The 24,526-nt window shown below is 34.2% G+C and overlaps 1 protein-coding gene across 1 annotated transcript in view; it reads right to left on the reverse strand.

Moving 5' to 3' along the window:
• Nucleotides 1–5,091: 5,091 nt before the first annotated feature.
• The window catches only part of LOC102025115 (heat shock factor protein 3-like), a 57,025-nt gene continuing 37,590 nt past the window's right edge, over nt 5,092–24,526 (reverse strand). Inside the window, exons 4-12 of the mRNA XM_013502808.1 lie at nt 22,680–22,804; nt 20,548–20,623; nt 20,240–20,301; nt 16,380–16,464; nt 16,043–16,176; nt 11,780–12,004; nt 9,529–9,622; nt 6,596–6,659; nt 5,092–5,832 (exon numbers count right to left, since the gene is read on the reverse strand). Coding sequence (XP_013358262.1) covers nt 5,633–5,832; nt 6,596–6,659; nt 9,529–9,622; nt 11,780–12,004; nt 16,043–16,176; nt 16,380–16,464; nt 20,240–20,301; nt 20,548–20,623; nt 22,680–22,804 — 1,065 coding nt within the window. The 3' untranslated portion in view covers nt 5,092–5,632. The remainder of the gene's footprint in view (nt 5,833–6,595; nt 6,660–9,528; nt 9,623–11,779; nt 12,005–16,042; nt 16,177–16,379; nt 16,465–20,239; nt 20,302–20,547; nt 20,624–22,679; nt 22,805–24,526) is intronic.

The following is a 24,526-nucleotide window of genomic DNA, read 5'->3' on the forward strand; positions in this document are numbered from 1 at the left end:
AATCTTTTCCAGTTTCTAAAACTGTTCACCACTACAAAATGTGTTCTTTTGTTCATACTCTCATTCATTTAGTTGTTGGATGTGTACTAAGTGCCTGACCTTGAGCTGGTGCCAGCCATACAAAAATAAGTAGAAAATATTCTTGCATTAAGGAAATCCATAATCTGGCAACAAATTAGAATTATAGGTTCTGTATAAGTGTCTTCTAATGTACATGAAATGGCCCAGAAGTATAAAGGAGAGAGATTACCTTCAATTATGTTAGAAAATAATCCTGGTGTACGGTATCCTTTCTGTGGCAGCGTAACCTCATTAAACTTTTAACAGGGAATAGTTAGGCACTACTCTCATTGTTTTCTTCTCTATAATATATAATCCCAGTTCCATTAGCTGTACTTTAGATATCATGATCTTGTAGCCTTGAGCACTTTTTGAAGAGTACTTAGTAACTTTTTTCTAACAACTATATTCTACCAAGCTTTGATAACAAACCTCGTGACTGGGGAGTTGGGAAATTCAAATACTCCCTGAGGGTATGCTGACTGAGATGGAAAAATGGCTTTGATGATCAAATAGCGAAATCAGACCTCTATTCCCATAGCACATGGGACACTAGGGTAGTGTCACAACAGGACAACATTGGGAGTCAGAGAAACCAAGTGAAAAGAAACAATCAAGAAAAACCTAAAAGAAGTTACTAGAATAAATCCCTAGATTTACAGGTCATTGACAATTGCCTCCTTGATGTGCTTGGTTACTGCCACATACATGGAGAGTGATCTTAAATTGTTACTATTGGTTTTCGTAAAGCAGCTCTTGGCTGGCACTACTTAGGGTAAGGCAAGAACAGAGAAGGCAAAGACTGACAAGATAAGACAAGTCAAACAAGAACAGACAAGACAAGAAAAATCTAAAAGTCTAGGTATTCCTGACAAAACTGGATCAATGAAACTGTGATGATGATAAGCCATGTGCAGTAGTTAAAGTATTTCAACAGCAGGTGCTTTTACAGTATACATGGATCAAACAACAATTTAAGTGAAGCTGTGGAAGGTACTGCAAAGGAAAAATCTTAAGGCCTTGCAGTTAATGGAATTTCTATTTGGCCATCTTCCTTTAATTGTCATTATCTCTCGAAGTGAGAGTTATGCATCACAGAAACGTAAATAAATAAGTAAATGACATTTTCAAGAATGCTTCATTTTTTAAAAAGTTTGATGAACACTTTGTATCTTACAGGTACTATGAAGAAGCATGCATTTCTCATGCTATCTTGGAGCACATGTCCCTGTTGTTCCTCTTTGAAAGAGTTTCCACGATCGTGTTGGTTCCAGCTACTTCAGGATAGATTCTCATGTTTATGGATCCAAACAATCAGTATTATTAACTCTGACAGATGGTATCACATCTATCAAAAATATAAAGCAGTGTCTTTGCCCTGGCTACATTTAGAATGATCTGGAGAACCTTTAAAATTCCCAATGTAAAATATTATCTCTAACAGATTACAATGAAATCTTTAGGACTCGGTCCCAGACAACAGTGTTTTGTAAAGTTCTGTGTAAATCTAAATGATATTTGAGTTACTGTGAATAGGGATGTAACTAGCAAGATTTCCAGAGATTACCATATCTCCTTCCTTTCCCCTTTTTGGCATAGGCATACATGAAGAAATTAAGCTAATTATTATCTTTAATGAGCATGTGATCAAGATGTAAAGTCAGGGGCACTGACATGGAAAGAATTTTTTATAATTTGGACAAGTGTCTAAGTTAGATAAAGGTTATGGGGAGATGCTGGAATTAGACCACAGATATCAAATGCCCTCTCACTCTGGCAGGTCCAAGTACTACTATTAATGTAATACTATCCAGTATGCAAAGGCACAACATATTATTTGGTATTTTACTCGATTATTTAATTTTATGATTTACTTAATTTACAAAAACCAATGTCACTTAAAATATTAAAATTTAGTCAACTTTTTGGAATGTACATATGTTACAAAACAAACAATAACTACCAGGCTAAAATAAAAAAAGTTAGATTAGGAAACTTGGCAATATTCAGACTGATTCCTCACATTTGCAGTTCAGCAGAGAAGTGTGGGAGAAATATGAACAGTACTTAGAGGCAAGAAAAAAGAACACAATATGATTAATACAATTTTGATCACAAAAATAAAGGTAGACTGCCTTGCCTAGTTTGTGGATGGCTTCCAAAATGAAACAGGGTAAGTTCAGACTGTCCAAAAGAAGTGGAATGAACTTTTGGTTTATTTTAAGCACTTGCCTCAGGGATATTTCTGTGTTCTAAGTGGAATAAACTAAGCAGAATCATGTCAGAAATTTCACTGCATGAAAACATAATCCTTTCTTCCAAAATTTTGTAGTTCTTCCCAAGCACTAGGAAATGGCTTTTTCTACTTAAGAGATAACTTGACTCATCACATACGCATTTGTTCTTTCAACAAACATATTCTAGGCACTAATACAGGTGAAAATTATCAAAAATTTCTGCTCTTATAACTTGTAATTTGGATAAGAAGAATAGATAATAAATAAGTAAGCAAAGTAAATCTCCTTTTCCACTGTTCCTCTTTGGTTTTAGCAAAAGTATATAGTTGAATGATTAATTTGACTCCACTAAAAGTGTAAGAACCACAATGGCTGGGACCCTGTCTTGTTCATTTATCTTCAGTTCTTGGCACAAAATAGGCTCTCAATATTGTTAAACAAAAGGATTCAGAGGAATAGAAAAGCAAATGGCAATTTATCCTCTTAATTGATGAGTTTTAATACTTTATTCATTCTACTGTTTTGGGCAATAACACAAGAGTTGAACATTCAGAAAGACTAATCTTTACTTAATATCTTGTGTCTTGAAAAGGACTAAAGAAAAGGAAATGGATCTCTTTCTCCATTGTGCTAAAATCACATTACCAATAATAATTTTTTAAGAACAATGCTCTGACCACAGGCCAAGTAAATGAGTTAAATATTATTTGAAATTTTTCCACTGTATGAAAGGAAACTTTCATAATTTGGAATTCTAGGGGCAGCTGTTAGTTGCTTCTAAGTCTTCATTAAGAAAGTTAATGTCAAAATAAATTCCATTATATATTTCAGAATTCATATAGTGTTTCTAATTAAGGAGATGCTACAGCCCTTTATGTAACCAAATTTCCAAAGAAACATTTCACCTTTTCTCAGGCATATACCCTTATAGTAATGTCACAGAAAATAGTTGGGTACTTGTCTGGCTGAGTACAAGGAACCACGACTCTCAGAGAAGAAAAGCCAAATCCATATTCTTGGTACTTATTTAGTGATCAGGCACCAAGACAGTTTACCAAGATTACTTTGTGATAGCCATTCCACTTAGCATAGTGATTCTTTCTCTTCTATAGGCTGTCTAAAGCAATGTGGTGAAGAATTTAGAAAAAAACCTCTCAGCAAATCAAAGAAAAATCCAGGCTCAATAGTCACTTGTTAAACATGAAGTCTGTTAGGTCAGTTTTTCTTTTGTTTAAAGGTAATAGTAAACTACGCTCACTATTTCATTACCCATTTAATGTAGGCTGTGGGACCTGGGAAAACAACACATTTTCAGACTTATAAATGTTAGATTTTTAAAACTCTCCAATCTAAATGTATTAGGCTGGCTCTACCTTGCCATCTCTTACCTCAGCCCCTTGAGGAGCTGGGATTATAGATATGTACCAATGAGACCTGTATACCTTTACTTGTTCCTTTTGTAGCCCCTGACCCACCTATGCTATTCCTGCCTCTAATTTTCTTTATGATATTTCTTTAGAACTCTTAACAGTCTGTAAGGACTAAGCCTGAAGTGTATATCTCTAGTTCTCACAGAAACACCTATCAAGTCAGCTCACTTTTGCTCATACTTGTCTCTAACATATATGGATCTGTGATTTTTTTTTACTTTTACAGCATGAATTAGAGGGAACTCAGTCTAAGATATTTTTTGAAGTGGTAAAATGATGCAAAGACAAATTCATATGAGTGTATATACATTTTCATTCATATATGCACACACAGCCTAGAAGCTGTATCCTTTGTCTTAATGTCCCCTCTACCACAAAGAAGGCACTATGAAAGTATTCTAAGTTCTTTATTAAGTTTATACAGCACATGAAATAACAGTAACAACAAATTTTTTTCAATTTATAAATTACATTAGACTCACTCTTCATATAAGTGCTCAGTACTCAATAAAATGCAGACTGGAGTTTCTTAAGAATTTTAAATGTATAAAGCATCACAGTTAAGTGAACATACTCTATTTAAGATGTAATGGCAGAAAACAATGACAAAATCCTTCCTTTCCTTTAATGATGAGTTAATTGGTAGCACATGTGAAATTTGTGAAATTAAAAAATGCATAAAATTAGTAAATTTGTAGGTAGAGTTTAGTGGAAGGGAATAAAACAGTAGAAAAGTAGTACAAATTGATCTCTTAAAAATTTACCTTGAGGGCCAGGGATATAGCTCAGTGGCACAAGTGCCTGCCTGGCAAGCAGAAGGCCCTGAGTTTGGTTCCTGGTACCAAAATAAAAATGTAATGCAAAAATTTACCTTCAAGTTTCTGAAACCAGAAATCTTGCCCATGTTTTATAACATTTTTCTACCAAACAGATGATCTAGAGTTTAAGTGCTGCGGTGCCCTTGTGCTGGGTAAAAATGAATGTTGTTGTAGGAGAAGTTTGTGTGCAAACTATTCCAAATTGATTAAAAGCATAACATTTTTGATGCATAATTAGTCATAAAAGAATTACATACATGGCAGGGTGAATTTGAAACAACTATAGAGGTGGATGCAGAGATCAGAGATATAGTTGAAAAATGGTTGGTTGCAATATGCCATTTTAATTTCTAATAAGTAATTTGTTCTTAGGTTTCTTTACATTTGGTGGAAGAACTTCGTTAGAGAATCAGAGTTCTTACAGTGATTGGTGTAAAAAGTTTCATTTTATGTTGAAAATTACATTTTCTTTAAGAAGTAAAAATTCTATAGTTAATAAAACTTACAGAAAAACTGTAAAATCTAAAATAAATGTACCTTTAAAATCTAAGGAAAATTTTAGAGCCATCCTTTTCAGAGTTGACAAATAACATTATTTTTCGAAACCAGATCTGTCTCAAGAAATTCTGAGATGATGTATTTTTTCCTATAAGCAGAAACTAATCACAGAGATTTGCTATTTATTTAGAAACCTACTGTAGTTTTTGGCATTTAACACAAATTTCTATTCTGGACACAAAGTATTGGAAGAATGTTGCTTTAAAACTAGAAAAAAAGGGCCTTTTTATTAACCCCTAACTTTGATGAATTTCCTGTCCTTTTCATGTGGACTGGATTTTATCCCAACTATGATATTGTGCTTATGTACAAGAGAGCAAAAATATTAACACATTTTAAAGTTACAGATTCTGCTGTGATTAAGTGATAAAGGGAAATATGCTAGACAAAGTTAGAAATTCCTATCTGTTTTCTACCAGAAAGTTAGATTGTAGGGAGCTCAAACTAAACTCAAGTAGAAGGATCAACTGTAATGGATTCTTCAACACAACTGCTAACAGAGTTACAAAAGAGGCAGGGGGAATCGCTTTCACTCTTCACTGGTGTCCATACATGAGGGGGGAGTAACATTTTCAGTAGGACTTGTAACATCTTGAGAAGAAATATTCTGGGCTGCATAATCATGGTCACGTAAACCTGGGAAGAAATTCGATGGCTTCTTCACATCTTCTGAAGGGAGGTCACTAAAATCTTCATGTTCTTCTCCAAAATCACTCATCAATAGCTCATCTAGTGAGGAAAGCAAGGTGTGACAGTGCTTTGTTATACATAATTTAGGAAAAGAGGAGGTAAGGCAAAGTATAATTTATAAATCTTATGCTGTTAAATGCATCCCGGAACAGAATGAAGGGTATTCTTCCAACCTTCTGAGTCACACTGTCCACATCTACTACTGGAGGGGCATTTTAACCATGACTAATATGCTCTTACTTCTTAGAAGATAGTATCAGACTTTCTTACTATACCTACTATTTCAACCCTTTTAGAATAATCTCTCTACAGCAGAATAATATCATGTAATTGTATCAAAATCTGCTTTGGATTTAGGAATAGCACTAACAACTAGAATATAAATATTTCAGGGTACACTTTCCATAAAATCTAAGCCTAACTATGAAGGACTAAGTTTAGTTTTAAAAAAAAAAGGACCTACTTTCTAAGAAAGACTTACTTTGGAAAAACCTAAACTCATTACAGCAAATCCCTCTGAGGGTTTTTTTTTATTATGATTTTTGCCTAAAAACCGGAGACTTCATATTATAGTATCCTTCAGGTTTATTTGGTAGTTAACAGGCTCTTTCAGATACATTATCTGATTTAGCATTCAAAGGAATTTATGAAAAAGGAAAGGAAACTATTCATAGTTTGCACAAGAATAAATTCTAGTTCAAAGAGGTTAAACTACTTGCCAGGGGTCACTATAGATTGTAAATTATGGGGCTGGGACTGGGACATAAAATTTTCAAATCCTTTTATAAATATTCTCTTATACCTGTTTTTCCATTGGCACCAAGTAGACTTATCTCTCCTTCCTCAATTTCCATTAAAGTTAAACTCTAGACAAGAAGAAAGAGCATTACAATATCATCAACCAATCATTCTTAGAGAAGTGCTTAGCAAGTGTAAGGTGTTGTGCTCAATCTTAGATCCAAAAATAAGCCTATCCCTTGAGAGAGTAATGAAATTGAGGAATAAATGTTTCTATTTATTTTATTTTCGAATGGTTGTAATTTTCTTTAGTCACTGATTTCTAGACAGAAGAAAAATCAATTTCTAATGGAGTGATAGCTAACTATACAATGTAAGTCTAAATGTCATTTAGTTTGAGATAATATTGGACAATATTTCCTGCCAAGACAGAAGCAAATTTAGTAAATATTAGATTTCAACCTAAGTATTTGAACCTGAATGATAGGACTTACCTAACATGCCTAGTACGTCTGGCAGAAAGAAAAGAATGCTTCTTTCAAGTCATCTTGGCTAAACAATATAAAAAGTATCAATTCTGTCTATTACTTATTAATCAATAGCAAAAGATTAAATGCTCCATCTGGAGAACCTCCCTAGCTGGAGAAAGAAGTTATGGGAAAATAGAAGGGGTTTGCATTTTGATTTAAAATATAAGACGACTATAAGACAAATATAAGACAACTATAAGACTTTACACTAAGCTAAGAGAAAGGGATCTGTAAGTACACTATTACAGGCAATTATCTGCTAAGAACTATGTTTTCTTGATGTTCACAGTAGTTTGAAGAAGAGCTTAAAAAAGAGATGATTATTTAAAAAACAACCCAGATGCCTTATTTTTTGGTCCTCATACAAATTGCAGTTATAATTATGGCCATTTACCACCTGACTCAGTCCAGTCAAAATGCATATTTCTTTGTAAAGATGAAATTTAGTTACCTATTTAATTTTTATACAATGATGTATTTAACATTCAGTTATTTATCTACATCACAGTGTGAACTGCACAAACACTCCTTTTATTAGATGTTCTCATTAAAATGTCACCTATAGCCACAAACTTGTAGCATAAATGAGAGGGAAAGGTATCCTAAAATGTGACATAATGTTTAAGAAAACCAAGAATGTGCTAATGTTATGTGCTAATGTTACTGTTAATCCAGACTTTTTTCTGTCTGACAAGTTTCTTAAAATATCTCCTAAAAAATATTCCCTAAAATACTCTACATAGTGCCCTTGACCACAAGAAGCAAGATCTCAAAAAGTTCTGTTGTTCAGCATGGTACATGACATTTAAAATAAGTTTTTAAAGTTAGTACATGTTTATACAACATGATGTTTACATTCCCCATGTGGAGTTGAAGCATGTATATGACACATCTCAATTTTTTCTAATCACTTTTCTTTCCTTCGTCCATCTCTTCATCACTATCCCATTTAAGAAAAATCTAGCTTTCTACTTCTTCTTATCCATCTTTTATTTTGCTCTTTATCTACAATTTGGTTTTCTCATATAAGAGAAACCATGCAGCATTTACTTCACTTAACCTTATGGTCTCAAGGTACATCCATTTTGTTACAAATGACACATGTTTTTCTTTTTTTATGGTACAGGAATTCTCCATTCTGTGTAAATACCACATTTTCTTTAACCATTCCTCTACTGATGGACATATAGGTTGCTTCCATGATTTAGCTATTAGGAATTTAGCGGCTATAAACATTAGTATGTATGTATCACCATAATATGAGGTTTTTGAAAAGCCCATTTAACTGAATACAGTCTAGTTTTTGACAGGTATAAGACTATAAATTGTATGACTTAAAAATCAAGCAACTGCCAAGAAAAGTATCCATTTGCTTAAAAGGATCTGCCAAAAACTTTTTTGAAGGAGTCTCACTATGTGGCCCATTTTGGCCTTGGATCCTTGGACTCAAATGATCCTCCTACCTCAACCTCTTGAGTTAGCAGGAATGTCACGTGCACAACTCTCTGGACTGTCAATTATTTTATCAGTAGCCCTTTGCAGCTGTGTGAACAAAGCATTGGTACTTCACTACATCAGTCTCTGGTGTACCTAGTATGCAAACTAAAGTAGTAAAATGTTGAAAAATATTTACTAATTTAGGCTGGACTTTTCTGTAAATAGTCAATATTTTGGCAGAGAAAAAAAGCATGAACAGGGCAGTGAAGGAATATACATAACATGCTATATACCACTCTACTTCACTCACTTAACTCAAAAATTTTCCTACTAATAATCTGTTATCATGGAAATTTCCATCAGTAAATGTACAATATAGGACCTCATATTTGGACAATGTAAAAAAGTTATAAAATGTATAAAGTAGATTTTATGTTTCAGCCATAACACACGCATTGCGTAAAGTTTCGGTTTCATTTGTCACCAAATTTGGAAGTTCAGAAGAGACTGGCTGAAAAGAAAAAAAAGAATTTAAACAAGGTCCTCTAAAAATAATTTAAATTCTAGACCTACTGCGATCATCAGGAAGAAGGATTTTATGCAACAATGAAGAATAATGTGACAAGAAGAATTTTGGAGACATAAGAAACTACTAACAAAGCATAATACTGCACAAAGGGATATTTTTGCATTGTTTATTTTTAAGTGATTACAGCAAGAAAAACCACCACATAAATTCTTATACTAACAGTCTAACACATAAATTACACAATGTAACATAAATTGTGATAGTACTATGGAGAAGGACATAGAAATTCTTCATTTTCTGGTTCAGAAAACCAAGACATAAAAGTTATATACATTAAATTAATTTAAAGACCAAAGTAAGAAGCACTCTTGAATCCTAGGCACAGTATTATTGGTGTCAATAATACTAGTGTCAATTAGTGTCAATTGTCATTTATCATTCTTTTTCGGGAATAATGTATGTAAATGCAATAAAGTCTTAAATATGAATTGATAAACTTACCTCACTGACATGATCAGAGGTGTAATTCACATTATTCTTAGACAGAAGAGAATTTAGTTCCATCAAATCTTCATCAGTGGAGTGCATTTCATCCCTTGAATGAAAAATGGAGGAGTGGGAAATTAACAGTCTTTATCTCCAAGCAGGATGACGATGGATGGACAAAAGATAATGTAAATGGCAAAAGATAATCTTTGAGAAAATGTCCCAAATTTAGTGAATTACACAGATTATTATAGGTCCTCAAGCAAAAAACCATGAATCCTATGGCATTTTCCAGTTACAGAAATTTCACTTTCAGACAATGAACCCTACTGTTGTTCAGAAGATTTCTGTACATAATTGACTGGCTGTAATTCATCCAGAGTGGCCCACTTCCAACTTTTTCATACCAGATTTCTCAACCTGAAAATCCCCAGAAGGATGTAAGAAAATCCACATTATTCTATTCTGTCAGAATTCTGAATAGTAAATATTCTTCAACCCAGGAAATCTCAGTCTACAGGATGTTTTTCCATTGTTTTGTGCCAGTGAAGATGATGAATCACTGTCCCCAATCAGAAAAGAGATGCAAAGCAATACAACAATGTAACTAGGTAATGCATGACCTATAGCCTTTCATTTATGAGATTATACACGCTCTAAACTTAGTCTTTCAAATGACTGTATTCCTCCCCATGGGCAGCATTTAGCCTGAATTTCATCAATCAGTGAGAGCAATGGATTTGAGGGAGTGTGACACACAGTAGTTGACAGTGAACAGAAAGTTTTATATTTTGACTTTATGCGGTTGTGAAGCTCTTGACTTCATTTTGTGATGCCATTTACTAGGAAGATCAGATCCTCTGAGGACCACCGGTTGCACTATTTTCCACTGTTGTTATTTAAGCTGACTTCAAGAGCCCAAACGGCACTAAATTCTTATAGGTCGTTAACATAGGAAACCTTTGTTCTTTCCTGTGGGTTTGTCAGTCTAGCTGAACTTGAACCTGGCTTTGCTGGCCAATTCAGGCGATGTTAAAGCAACTCAGAAAAATCATTTTAACTGACAGAGTTCCCATGATCCATGGAGATTCTGAGGAATGCCCTGTCCCCTGAAGGATGAAGATTAGTTTATGGTTTGGAGTAGTTCCCTTTGGCTCAAATCTGAGGGTTCACACTAAAGTTCAGGATCAGTTTGAAAGCTCATAGGGCTCCCTTTTAGATGTGTTTTTCAGGAAGCTATTTATGTAAAAAGGTCTACCAAGCCCATATATGACCCTTCTCTCTCTAGGGTAGGCAATAAATGAAGGAAGGAAATAATACAAATATAAGATGATAAAGCATCTAAACAGACAAATATAGCCACTGCTGGAGAAGTTGAAACTTAGGCAGTCATTCTTCCTCTACATGTCACTCAGGTTTTTGTGGCCAGAGTTTTGCTGATGATAGCGCCTTTGTGGCTCCAATTTAGTAATATTTCTGCTGAAACACACAGAATCTAGTTTCAGGAAATTAAGACATCTTTTTTTTCCCTTACAGTTGTGCACCAAGCGGAAGGTTTTGCTCTAATTTAGAACAATTTTTGGATTTAAGAGGGAGGGAGGGTTTTTGCACAGCCAGTGTGCAGCTCTCATTTTCAGAAGACCGCAGATAGTGAAACATCAAATATATTACCAAAGAGTTCATCTGTAGTATATAAAAAACAGTGATAATTTTGGGAGTGGAGGTTTCTAAAGGATATTTTCTTAATCACATATTGCTTCCATCATCATAATATTATGCTTTGGATAAACAGGTAATTTTCAAAACTCAGAACTATGTATGTCTGAAAATCAATATCCACAATTTCTTCAAAAACACAAACCATTTATCAGAGCTAAGTACCAGTATGAAGTATTCATCATAATTTAGTATCTCCCTTTCAAATATCTGATTTGTTAAGGTTTCAAAATGAAAACAGACTTGATTCAATATTCAGAGGTGCAACTGTGGGTACAGCAAAGTGTTATGCTACCTCTCACCTAAAATTAGCTCACTAACTGTGTACTTGCACTTCCGAGTCCCTGTCACCATTCAAAATATTGTTTCTGGATTTTCCAGCAAAGAAAGGGAAAGATTGGGCAGAAGTATTCTTCAAAAACTCTACAAACTATTGTTATACACCTGCCTTTTCTCGGCTCTATCCAAAGTGTTTTCTGCACTGTGAAAAGAATACAAATTTTCCTCAAAAATATGTAGAAGACATGTTCAGAGAAGAGAGAGTGTATACCTGTTCATTATAGGGTCACACAGAATATGTGAGTCATCCCCAGTCAAGATTGAATTGATGTCCTGAGAAAGCAAAGCCTCCAGATCGAAAGGCATATCTTCAGTTTCCTGTCCTAAGGGTTCCGCAGTTATTAGGTCTCGTATATCCGGCGTGGCCAAATTCAAATCGGTGATCACTGACTCCTCACTCACAGGTCCATCTTGAATTGACGTTTGAGTGACTTTTCTGAGAAATAGCATAGAAGATATGAATTCAACATGTTGCAACAGCTTAAATCATATGTGTGGTAGCATATTCACCTGTTACATATCAGACTTGCCATATGATTTATAATATCAACCAACTCTCCTTTCATTTCATTCACATGTTACATAATGCAATGTTCATGCATTCTGACAGGTCAACCATTCCACCACCTAAACTTATTGAAAACTCTTTATCATAACCAGAGTGGTTATAATAAAAGAACAGACAATAACAAGAAATGATAAGGATATAGAAAAACAGGAACCACTATATATTGCTGGTGGAAATGAATGTGAAGTGACATAACCACTTTGGAAAACAGTCCAGCAATTGTTAAGAAGTTAGATATAATTTTCCATTCAATTTTATTCATTTCTCTTTCTCTTTCTTCCTCTCTCTCTTTCTCTCTCTGTGTGTCTCTCACTCTCTTTCTTATTTGAGCCAGATAGTGTTGTGTAGTCCAGGCTGGTCTTGGACTAACTATGTAGCACAGGCTGGCCTCAAAATTGCAGTAATCCTCCTGCCTCCGCCTCCCAAGTGCTGGAATTGCAAGCATGCACCACCATGGCTGGCAATTCCATTAATTTCTTTCTTTCTTTTTTTTTTTTTTTGGTACTGGGAATCGAACTCACAACCTCACACTTGCCAGGCAGGCTCTTGTGCGACTGAGCTATATCCCCAGCCCTAATTCTGTTAATTTCTATCAGTTCCACATTTTGCTATCTATCCAAGAAAAATACAAACATAATCATCTTCTTGTAAATGTTCACAGCAAATTTCTCCACAATAGCAAAAAATGGAACGCAATCAACTACCTATTACCTGATAAATGTGCCAGTAAAATGTGGTATATCCATATAATGTAATTTTATTTGCAACTAAAAATAATTAAAGTATTGACCCATTACATAACATGGGTGAATCTTGAAAATAATATGCTAAGTGCACCATATACAATGGCTAAATTATGGGAGCAACCTATAGGCCCACCAACAGATAAATGGACAAAGAAAACATGGTATATATACACAATGCAGTACCACTCAGCTATGAAGAAGGCTAAGTTTGAGTTATATACGGGGAAAGAGATGGAGCTTGAGACCATAATGGTAAGTGAAATAAATAAGCGTGTTTGTGAGGATCTGGCAGAGGTGTTATCAAAAATAAGGTGAATGCTGCTATTGAATGACATCCAGTGGAAAGGCAAACTTTTAAAACATTACAGTGTGTCCTCATCCACCTTAGTCAATGGATATGGTACCATGTGACCTCTGGCTCTTCACCAAAGCCAAAATGACCACAAAAGGTAAACAGTTTTAATCGATTCAGCACATCAAGGTGGCCAAGACAGCATAACTAAAGGAATTCGTGCAAAAGGACTTCCATATCTGCTTTAGAAAGTGGCAAGAATGATGGGATAAGTGCAGTATAAGTTAGGACGAGCATTTTAAGGGCGATTAATGACAGTATGTCTTTTATTGTAATAAATCATTTTAAATTTAAACATTCACCATAGTTTTCAATCACACTTCATAATTAAGCTGCATAGGTCACTATACTTTTCCATATTCTTTCTGAGTTGATATTTTAGAAGACTGTCAAATATCTGTGACTGTGTAGATTCCCTGAAAGTTAAATTTTTAAAATTAGCTTCTAAGTTTCATTGTGGGGATGTTCAAATATCATTCATTACAATTTTAACACTCTAGATACCATAAAATCTGAGATTTACTGGTATTTCTCCCTATTTTCTTTAGAAAAAACTCTGGTATACTCTGTTTTTCAAATGTGGCTACCGTCAGCATTCCACACCTCTGTTCATATAATGAAAGCGTGGAAGAGGATACATCTGTGCAACTCTTCTGGGCCAACACCCAAGTAGACAAATGTCATGCTTCTGGCTTTAAGGGACAATATGCTTGCAAAAATGTAATTCGAGAACCGAGTCTGTACATTTCTACCTCCTGCTCCAGAAACATGAACTTCCTGTTGTCTTATTCCTTAAACACTTCAGGTCCAGGCACAGTTGACTCAACAGTTTGCTTCTCTTTATATGTCCAGGCTCTAAGCCACCCCTGGTTATATCTGTAATGTCCTTCCCCTTGAACGCTTGATCTCTCTCAAAATATTCTGCTACCTCAGGTTTCCTATACTTCCAAAAGATACTGCATAATATTCTTCCTGCTACGTAATCTTCCACTGGAAGGTTCTCCTCCAACAGTCTCCTTGCCAGATATCCCTTTCTGAAGCTCTCACTATCCTGTAGCAGACATAATGATTTTCCATTTGGATCTACTTTCTGCTCATACAGACAAAACTTAGGCTGAGATGTCTGGACTAATAACCTTCCTCAACAGACGTCTAGATATTTAGCATCCATCTATCTGTGACACACACTTAAAAGTGATATGCACTGGGCTGACAATGTAACAGTGGTAAAGTGCTTGCTTCGTATGTGCAAGGTCCTAGGCTCAGTCCCCAATAATACACACACACACACACACACACACACACACACACACACATATATCCACAAATAATGAATTTAAAATTGCATAAAGATTTGAATAAGTAATTTTTTTGAATAAGTAATTTTTAAAAAAGAAGATACAAATATGGGCAAAAGGATACTTAAAAATGCTTCATGTCACTGATCATTAGGGGCATGCAAATCAAAATCACTATGAGATCTCCTCCCAGTTAAAATGACTATCACCAAAAAGAGAAAAGAATAATAGATGCTAGTAAGGATGCAGAGAAAAGGGGACTGTTCTACACTGTTGGTAGGAATTGTAAATTGTAAATTAGTATAGCCATTATGCAAAACATTATGGAGATTCCTCAAAACTCTGAAAGTGAACTACCATAAGATCCAGTAATACCTCTACTCAGTATACATCCAAAGAAAATAAGATCATTATACCAAAACCATTTGTACTCTCAAGTTTATTGCAATGCTATTCACAGTAGCTGAAATCTGGAATCAGTCTAGATTTCCATTAGTGAATGGACAATATGTGATATATATACAAAGTACACACTGAATATTATTCAGTCCTGGAAAAGAATGAAATCCTGCCACTTGTAGCAACATGGATGAAACTGGAGTTCATTGTAAAGCAAAGTAAGCCAGATGCAGAAAGACATCTATCACACATTCTCATTTGTTTGTGGAAACAGAAATGTTGTGTTGTAGAAGACTGGAGTGAAATGGTGGTCACTAGAAGCTGGGGAAGCAGGTGGAAAGAAGATAAATAAAAAGTACAAAAACATAATTATAGAGGAGGAATTAGCTCTGGTTTTCTACAGCACCATAGGATAACTACTCTTTAAAATAGTCTGTGTTATATGTCAAAGTAATTAGAGCAGTATAGAATTTCCAACAAATAGAAATGTTTAACCACTGAAGAGATGGAAATGCTAATTGCTCTCATTTAGTTACTGCTTATTATATACATGGATTAAATTACCATAATGCACAATGTACAAATGTATGAATATTATGTTTCAGTAAAAATGATATTCATGTATTAAAAACTTGCAAATTTGCAAGCATGTTTTCCCCCAAATAGGTTCTCCATATTTCTCATTAAATTTATAGTAGTTGCTAACTTAAGTTTTTGTTGGTTTTGTGAATGGAATTTTTCATAAGATTTTTGAACTGGCTATTGCTGACATGTAGCAAAGGTACTGATCATATATGTATATTAAGTAAGCTATGTTTTCATACCTTATTTCTTCAATGATTTCACTAGTTTACACACAGGTCAAACTGTTTTGCAAGAGTGTTTTGGGAGTCATATGGGGGACTGGGCAAGAACACAGATTGCAGTACCATTACATCACTAAGAAAAAAGCAGAAATACATAATGTACTGAGAGGAAGTCAGCAGTGTTGATTTTGTAACTGAAGGAAAGCAGTTTTGTTCATTTAAAAACAGAATATAGCCCATACTTTAACATAGCTGCACAACATACTATACTTCATTACCAAAACGTTGCTCACAAGGTTGCTTACCCATTGCCTCCATTTTCTTGGTCCCCAGATGAAAATAAGTTTTTGTATTCATTTTTCAAAGCCGGTAAATCACCGTCAAGGAGATTTTTATATTTTTCTTCAATAATTGCATAACCATCTTTTAATATCTCCATCTAAATAGGATAATTAGAGGAAATGAGAATTGATTATGTACCCGTATGTGCATCTAGTCTTTCTCAGACCATATGTGGTATGATTTCCTTTAAGAATATTTAACAATTGTGTGAAAAATAACATTAACAGACACTGAAAATTTAACTGACAGTAAATGATTTTTTTGCCCGCCCACCACCATCATTTTATTTCAGAATCTTACAGCTTCTTTCTCTTTCTCCTCTGGGATATGGAAATACTGACGAGGACATTTGGAAGCTTCAGCTTCACATATGGCTGGTAATGACCTGCAATGACACCCAGATTTCACAGTTGTAAATCATCCTAGTGCTGCAATGGTCAGTAGTAAAGAGCTGAATATTAAACACCTTTTGTCAGAATAGTCCCATTAGAATTAAATGTTTTAAGATATCATCATTAAGGAGCGCAAACAAAGTTACCCAAATGATAGCTGAGTAGAATGAGTGGCAATCTAGAACATTATCACTACTTATAATTTTTCTTCTATGTCCCCCTAATGAAATCTTAAAAGCTTTGGTTATTACTATTGTTTTGATTTTGTGAGACAGGGTCTCACTGCATATCTTAGGTTGGCCTCAAACTGGAGATCTTCCTGTTTCAGCCTTACAAGTGCTAGGATTACAACATACCACTATGCCTGGCCTTAGTGCTTGGATTATTTTGCCTTTAATATACACTGGGTCAGCTAAAACTAAAGTAAAGAATAAAAGGGGAAACTAGGTTCCTTTAAGGGATGCCTGATTCCAAGGCTGAAACAGATAAAGTACAAATTAAATCTAGAATTCCTATTATACCAAAAGTAAATAGTTAATGAGGATGTACCTATCAATGGACATAGTCTAGTAAGGATTATAATCTTTTGAATAAAATAAGAATCCGTGATTCCATACTTATATAAATAAATAATAAGGAAGCAGGAAATGTTTTTCCTTAGAATGGAAACTAAAAATGTAGAGGACTGATGTGATTAGAAAATCACTACAGACATTCCTCATTTAACATGCTACCTGTTTAACAATTGTTCAGACTTACCACCTGCTGCTCAGACTTACAACTCATCCTTTTTTGATACAGATCTGTATATCTTGTTTGTAGAGCCTCAATGTCTTTTTGTTATAGAGTACACCTTATTTAGATGGTACTATAATTTTTGTGGACTGTACTGCACAGTACTGTAGTTTTACATTCAGATAAAAGAAAGTCATGAAGTTGGAATTTTCTTTGACCATTTCTTTGCTATGAATAATACTCTAATGTACACACTATATACAATTCTTCATTTAAAGATCAATTCATTTAACAATCTAATCACAGGAACGGAATTTGGTTGATAAATGAATAATGTTTGTATTATACAAATATCATAGTAATATGTTGAGAATAAAAAAAGAATCCTAAATCAAAGCTAAAATTGATGCATAAATTTTTTTTTTTTTGGTTTTTTTTGGTTTTGGTTTTTCTCTGGAACCGGGAACTGAACTCATGACCTTGCGCTTGCCAGGCAGGTGCTTTTGCCGCTGAGCTAAATCCCCAGCCCCTGATGCATAAATTTTTAAGAACAGTATTTAATAGACTCAAGTACAGTACATCCCCTACTTACAAACAAGCTCCATTCCAGGAGAATGATCATAAGTCAAATTCATTCATAAGTCTGACAAGGTGAATCTTACACACCTCTGACATAAATATGCAATGTAAAGCATAAAACAACCAAACACACACAAAAATACTACAAATAAACTATTTTCACTTTTATAGTTACCTTGAAATGGTGGTACAGTACAGTACAAGCATAAATAAATTATTTTTACTTTTACAGTTACCTTAAAGTGGTAAGGTGGACAAGTGTGCTACTTCCATAATTTATTCGCATCTATAAATGTTCGTAATGTGAGGTCTGTTCATATCTATGCAATTTTGCAACTTGAACACTCATAAATTGGGGACTTACTGTATCTCCCCACAAGTTAATAATTACAAAATGAAAATAGCAACTTAAGGATGGTGACACTCTTCGGGGATACCATTTTAATTTAAGTGATTAAAGTCAGCATCAACAACAAGGGCAAAAACTGACCTCAGGTGTCTGTGATATGCCCACAACATCACTTTTTGGTATTGCTGCCAAAAAACGTAATCTGATTATAATCATGAGACTAGGCCGAATGCAAAGTGCCCTCACTGTATATTCTGCCAAAATTACTGGCCAAAACTGTTGAAGTCATGAAAGACAAAGATAGGCTAAGGAACTGTTCCAGGTTAAGAAAGAATGAAGATATAATAAGTAAATGCAGCATAGGTATGAGACAGAGAACAGAAGAGAGAGGGAAGATTGTGGGTATAAAGAACATCACTGAGACAACTGATAAAACTTAAGTATGAACTGAGGATTAGAAAATAGTGTTAAATCAATGTTAAGTATCCTGATTTTGATACTGCACAGCACTTTTGTAAGAAAAAGTCATTGTTCTTTGGAAATATACATTAAGTACTAAGGAGTAAATGTATATCATGCCTGAAACAATCTCAAATGCTTCAGAAAAATAATTGTGTGTGTGTGTGTGTGTGTGTGTGTGTGTGTGTGTGTAGGGTGAGAGAGAGAGAAAGAGACAGAGACAGAAAGCAAACGATAGGACTAAATGTTAAAATTAGAGAATCTGGGTAAAAGCTACATGGGAGTCCTTTATAGTATTCTCAACATTTTTTCTGTTGATTTCATTTCAAAATTAAAAGTTACCAGAAAGCCTCAAAAGTGGGAAGAAGGGAGACAAATGGGAAACAATGCCCTAGAGTCAATGACGCCCAGTAGTAAGGTTTGAATTTTGATTCTGTTATATATTAACTATGTGACTTTAGATAATGTTGTTGAACTCAGTATCATCATCTGTGAAATGAAGACAACGTTAGCGCCTATGAAATAGAATTTTTCTGAGAATTAAATGAGATAAACCATATCAGGCTTAGCACTCTGCACATACTCAGTAACATTGGTCATTAATTACTATCCATTGGTTCTAAGTTGCTTAATCAAGTCTGAAGTGTCAAGCCAACAACATAGGAATTTGTGTTTAAGGTACAATTAGGTAGCATCTTACAAAAATATTTTATAATTAAATACTCTGTCTTGAGACTTAGAAAAATCCCACAATTTTAGGTTGCAAAGGGCCAGTTAAGAGGGAGCTGGAAACTTCTACTTAAAAAATCATAGGTGAAATGGTTTTGTTCTTTCTGGTCAGAGTAATTTCTTGTATGAAGAATTTCTACAAAGTTTCATGACTCTAACAAGGTGAAGTTGAAGAATATCATCCAATTTATTGCAGGAGAATCTCTGGGGAAGTATAACAAGGGATTCAGGGTCTGGGGTATTAGCTCAGTCACACAGCATGTGCATAGCACATACGAAATCCTGGATTAAATCCCCGGCAACAAGTAAATAAACAAATCAGTAAAAGTTTTAAAAAGTGAACACTTATTTTAAAAAGAAGAGATCCTGTTGAAGTTGGCTCCTTAGAGGTGACTAGAAACCTTAGAATGAGTGAAATTTAACAAGACTACAGTACAATAGTTCTCAATGACACCCCTAGAACCCACCTTAAGGACAGAAGCAACCTACAAGCAAGTACCAGCAACTAGGATACATCTACTATGATCATACCATAGCAGGTTAGTCTTTTATCATTTCCTTTTTCTGTGACAGGGCCTTGCCACATAGTCCAGGCTAGCCTTGAACTTGCAGCAATCCTCCTGCTTCAGCCTCCCAAGTTCTGCGATTATAGGCATGCAACACCATGCCCAGTTTATCATTATAAAAATATAAGAACAAAAGGAAAACCAATATACAATGAACTGATGATGTGTTTGGACTTCCTCAGGAGGTATCATTTTCATCCTGATATTGCATACATAATTTATATATGCTGACTAAGTGCTCTAACTTGAAAAATAAGAGTGAGCTTGGAAAAAAGAAAAATTATGAGACATAATTTTGAGTGTAAAGTGTCCTTCTCTAATCACGAAAATACATGGAGTCCATAAATTTACCTTGTACTGCTTTTGTTTGCCATCTGATTTTTACTTATCGACTTCAGGATAAACTGAAGAATCTAAAAACAAATCATAGAGAATGTTTTAATTAGGGTATTATACTCAGTAATTAGAGAAATCCATAGCTAAAGTGGAAAGTTACAGGCATCCCAATACACATAACTAAAAATTAATATACTTTTCTTTTAGTTTTCACAGGACTTTATAGTATAATTACTCTATATTTAAGCCAACAATGCCATACAGTAGTTCCAATCAAAAATTTACAGAAAAGTATTATGATCTTTTAAAAACTGAACCAATACCTGTGTTAACAGCCGCTGTTGCTCACCATGCTTCTGCCTCAGAGTTTTCATTTCAAGACAAAGTGTTGTATATTGCCTGCCATAGAGCATATTTTCCAAATGAAACAGAATAGAAACATCTCTAGAATTTTTAAGCTACAATAGGTAGTAATATATTGAAGTATCTGAGTTATAGTATTCATGATGTTCTTCAGGAAGGTTATCTTCCTATTATCCTACCTGAATAATTCAGACTTAAATTTTAATTCCTTTCAATCTTTGTTAATTAGTCCTTTACAGTGATACTTTTGCAGCGAGGAATATAGCTCAGAGGCACAGCACCTCCCTGGCAAGTGTGAGGTTTTGAGTTTGATTCCTGGTACAAAAAAACCCAAACAAACCCCAAATTGAATGACTTTTGTCATTCAGGTCTTTTTTGTTGTTTTTCTGGGGATTTAACCCAAAGCTTGATGCATGCTACCCAAGAGCTCTACCACTGAGTCACATCCCCATCTCCTACGCTAGTATTTTTGAAAACATGGACTGCCTTAATACATATTCTTATATACTTGAGAACATGAAAATCACTGCAAATCAAGATAATACTAATTTAAGTTCCTTCTTAACAGTTACGAGAGTAGAACAATACTTCATAGAAGACTGGAAAAAAAACCAGCTAAATATCTGTGAGTTTACATTAAACTATCTATATTTAGCCTGAACAATATGACAAGAGATGTTATACCAGAGTAAGAGACTAAAAACTTCTTATACAGAATTAGTTTTTAAGTGTGACTTAATATAATCCGAATTCCACAATATGAAAGTATCAGAAATATTTGGCTAAAAGGAATTTCAGAAGGCCATCTAGTTCACTCTTGCCCAATAATTTATGGTCTGGTTTACCTACAAAATCAGCCAGAAATCACTGAAGCATCCTCAACCACATGATATACATGTACGCTTTGCTTAACACTCAACAGCAGCCTGATATCCAGAATTACCATAAAGGGTTAGCTCATGGTCAGTATCCATGAAAATCCTGGGTTATATTTAATATTATTGAAAAAGGAAGAAAAATACTTCCATTCTCCTCTCCACCTCTCTCTTTTCTCCCTTACTTGAGGTGAGAAGTAATTGATTAAATCAAAGGATAAAATCATGAAATTAAAGGTACTTTTTCAAGTTTATGCTCGTGGAATTATTCATGATTCTCGATGGCCCTTTGCATGTCTATGGAGTTTACAGGAGTGGCAATTAATTGTGAGTGATGAGTATTTCGTGTGTCGTCTTTATTTTAGTTACCATGGCCAAACAAAATTGATCAGTTTTGATGATTTTCCAAGACAAAAAAATGTACTTTTTTACTTCATTGAAAGGTTTACAGAAAACTTGAAATTTGACTATTGACAGACATTTTGCTGGAACATAGTCATACATATTTCCTCTAAACTAAATAATGGGTTATACTCTTTTCTCACAGGTATTGTGTGATTATTTAATGATTTAAATTTTGCCTTTGAACATTACTGTCTGAGCAAAGCTTCTAATATTAAGAGAAATTGCATGCTATGTCATGCAATCTGTGATTCCTTATAAAGCACTGAAAAACATGGTAAAGTATATTTTTATAGACAAAGTTTGTTAAAAAGGCCACAGAACTTGCAAATAAGCCAAAAATGTAAACTAGAGTACTTAAATACAGAACCTGTATACTTAACGTCTGTTTTCTGTTTTTCTCACATCAAATGGAAATGGATATTTGTTATAGTACTCATACCTGCAAAGTTGTCTTGGCTGGTGGTAATTTTATTTTTGATTTATTTATTTATTTCTTTATTTATTTTTTGGTTTTTCTCCGGTACTGGGAACTGAACTCACGACCTTGCGCTTGCCAGGCAGGCGCTTTGCCGCTGAGCTAAAACCCCAGCCCCTTATTTTTGATTTATACAGTGGTATGCTTATCAGCCAGAATTATATGATCTCAGGCACTGGAACATTAGCAGATGCTAAACTTTTTGACAGTGATGTGATTTCCTTTAAAAGAAACCACAGTAAAGTGCCATAGAAAACAAGTTTTCAGTTTCTCAACTCGGAAGGAATCAACATTAAAACCCTAGAAATGGGCATTGGAAATCTTGATTAACACTTACTTTTTCAGTTTGGTAAACTTGGCATTCATACTACTGTGTTTCTGATTCATCTCTTGCACTTCGGTCATCATTTTTTGCAACTCTTCAGTGTAGAGTTTCACATCCTCCATTTTCATTGGCTGCCCCTCGAGTAGAAGCAAAATACAGTTGGGCTGGTTACAAATACCATCAATTTCGTTATGGACACTTATGAAAGGGTAAAGAGGCATGATTAATCTACAACAGTAGACTAAATTCTGTAAGTATGCCTCTGTTCTAGCAATAAGCAAGCTGTTTCGTATATAACAGTTATTACATACATTATCATCTCCTTCACTAAGTTGAAAGCTTCTGAAAGGTTAGAAATATGGTCTCCTGCTGTCTTCTCGTCTTCTATTCACAGCTCAATACCTTACACATAGTTGGCCAAGAATAAATATTGACTAAATTTAACATATATTTTTGAGTAAAATGTATAAATTACTCAAAAAATGGGTACATTTCTGTATGAAAATGGGTGAATCACAGTTTTTATCTCTAAGGAATGGAAAATATACTTTAGGGAGAATAACATATGTAAACCAAGAACTATAAGAAAATAGAAAATGTAAAAGAAAACATATGTGACTTTGACACACAGGGTAGCATATTAATTTAAAAACATATCTCATTCCATTTAACCTTGAACTCTGACATTTACCCAGCCCCTCCCTGTTAAGAGTGATTATGAACAGTGTTGGGGAAGAGATTTTATCTTGTAGATAATAAACAATGTGGTTAATTCTCAGAAACAATCAAAAATGGGATATAGAGTCATTTTGTAGGCCTACTAGGATAGGAGCATGTTGAACTGGATGTTTGATAAAAAAGAAGCCATTTTAGGCTTTAAAATTCATAATAATATCAATAATAACAATGTTGTGATTATTTCCACAAGTGGTGACTAAACAGACCACCAACTGTTCTGAGTATAGCTATAAGATGTATCATCATCTTATTTAATAGATGTTTCAAAAGTCTCATTTATTCGGAATCTCACAATACAGGCACAATAAAGGTTTTATTCAAACATTTAATACTGGTAGGAGAGATAATACAACTAAAACTTTAACAAAATAAGGCAACACTTCAATTACTCTAAGTTGAGGCTTTATCTCATACCACCACTGAATAAGCCTGAGTTCTACTAAAAAAGGAACTACAGACTTTACATACCTCAGATTGAAACTCGGAAATTATAAATAAAAACTTCCAACTTTTTTTTTAATCTCTCATAAAGGTATCTGAAAAATGAGCTTATCTGTCAAATATCCCTTGTGTAATTAAAAAAGCAGGAGAAAAGTTCATATATTTAAATAAACAAGATAACTGTATGAAAAGCAGTATGTAGTAAAACACTAAAAGAGCACCACAGATGCTATATAGTATTTTATTAGGATTCAGAAGAAGATGCAATTACATTTGTAGTGAATTTAATGCCTGTTTTGATTCTGTGACAATGAAGATATTTTCTGCCATTTGTTTAGCCCTTAATTTGACCATCTTTTCTATGGATGGTATGTATCATTGCCCAAATAGTCACTAAACCTCTAGACTCAAAAGCTAGTAAGTCAACACAATATTAGAAAAAAAGCATTTGAAGGCTTTTTTTTCTTCTCTAAGAAAACAAAAATATGATATTTCTTCTAAGTACCAATATTGTGAGTTGCACTATTGAATGGTATATGAGAGCCACCATTACCCATGTAGAAGCTATAAATTAAAATTAAATGTAAGTTAGGTCATATGTATAAATATTTATAATGGGATCGGTTTCTGATTTAACTTAATTTAGCTTTGTATTTCTTTTTTTTTTTTTTTTTTTTTTA

This window comes from Chinchilla lanigera, unplaced genomic scaffold (assembly GCF_000276665.1).
Source record: "Chinchilla lanigera isolate Chin_1 unplaced genomic scaffold, ChiLan1.0 scaffold00074, whole genome shotgun sequence".
NCBI classification, from domain to species: Eukaryota; Metazoa; Chordata; class Mammalia; order Rodentia; family Chinchillidae; genus Chinchilla; species Chinchilla lanigera.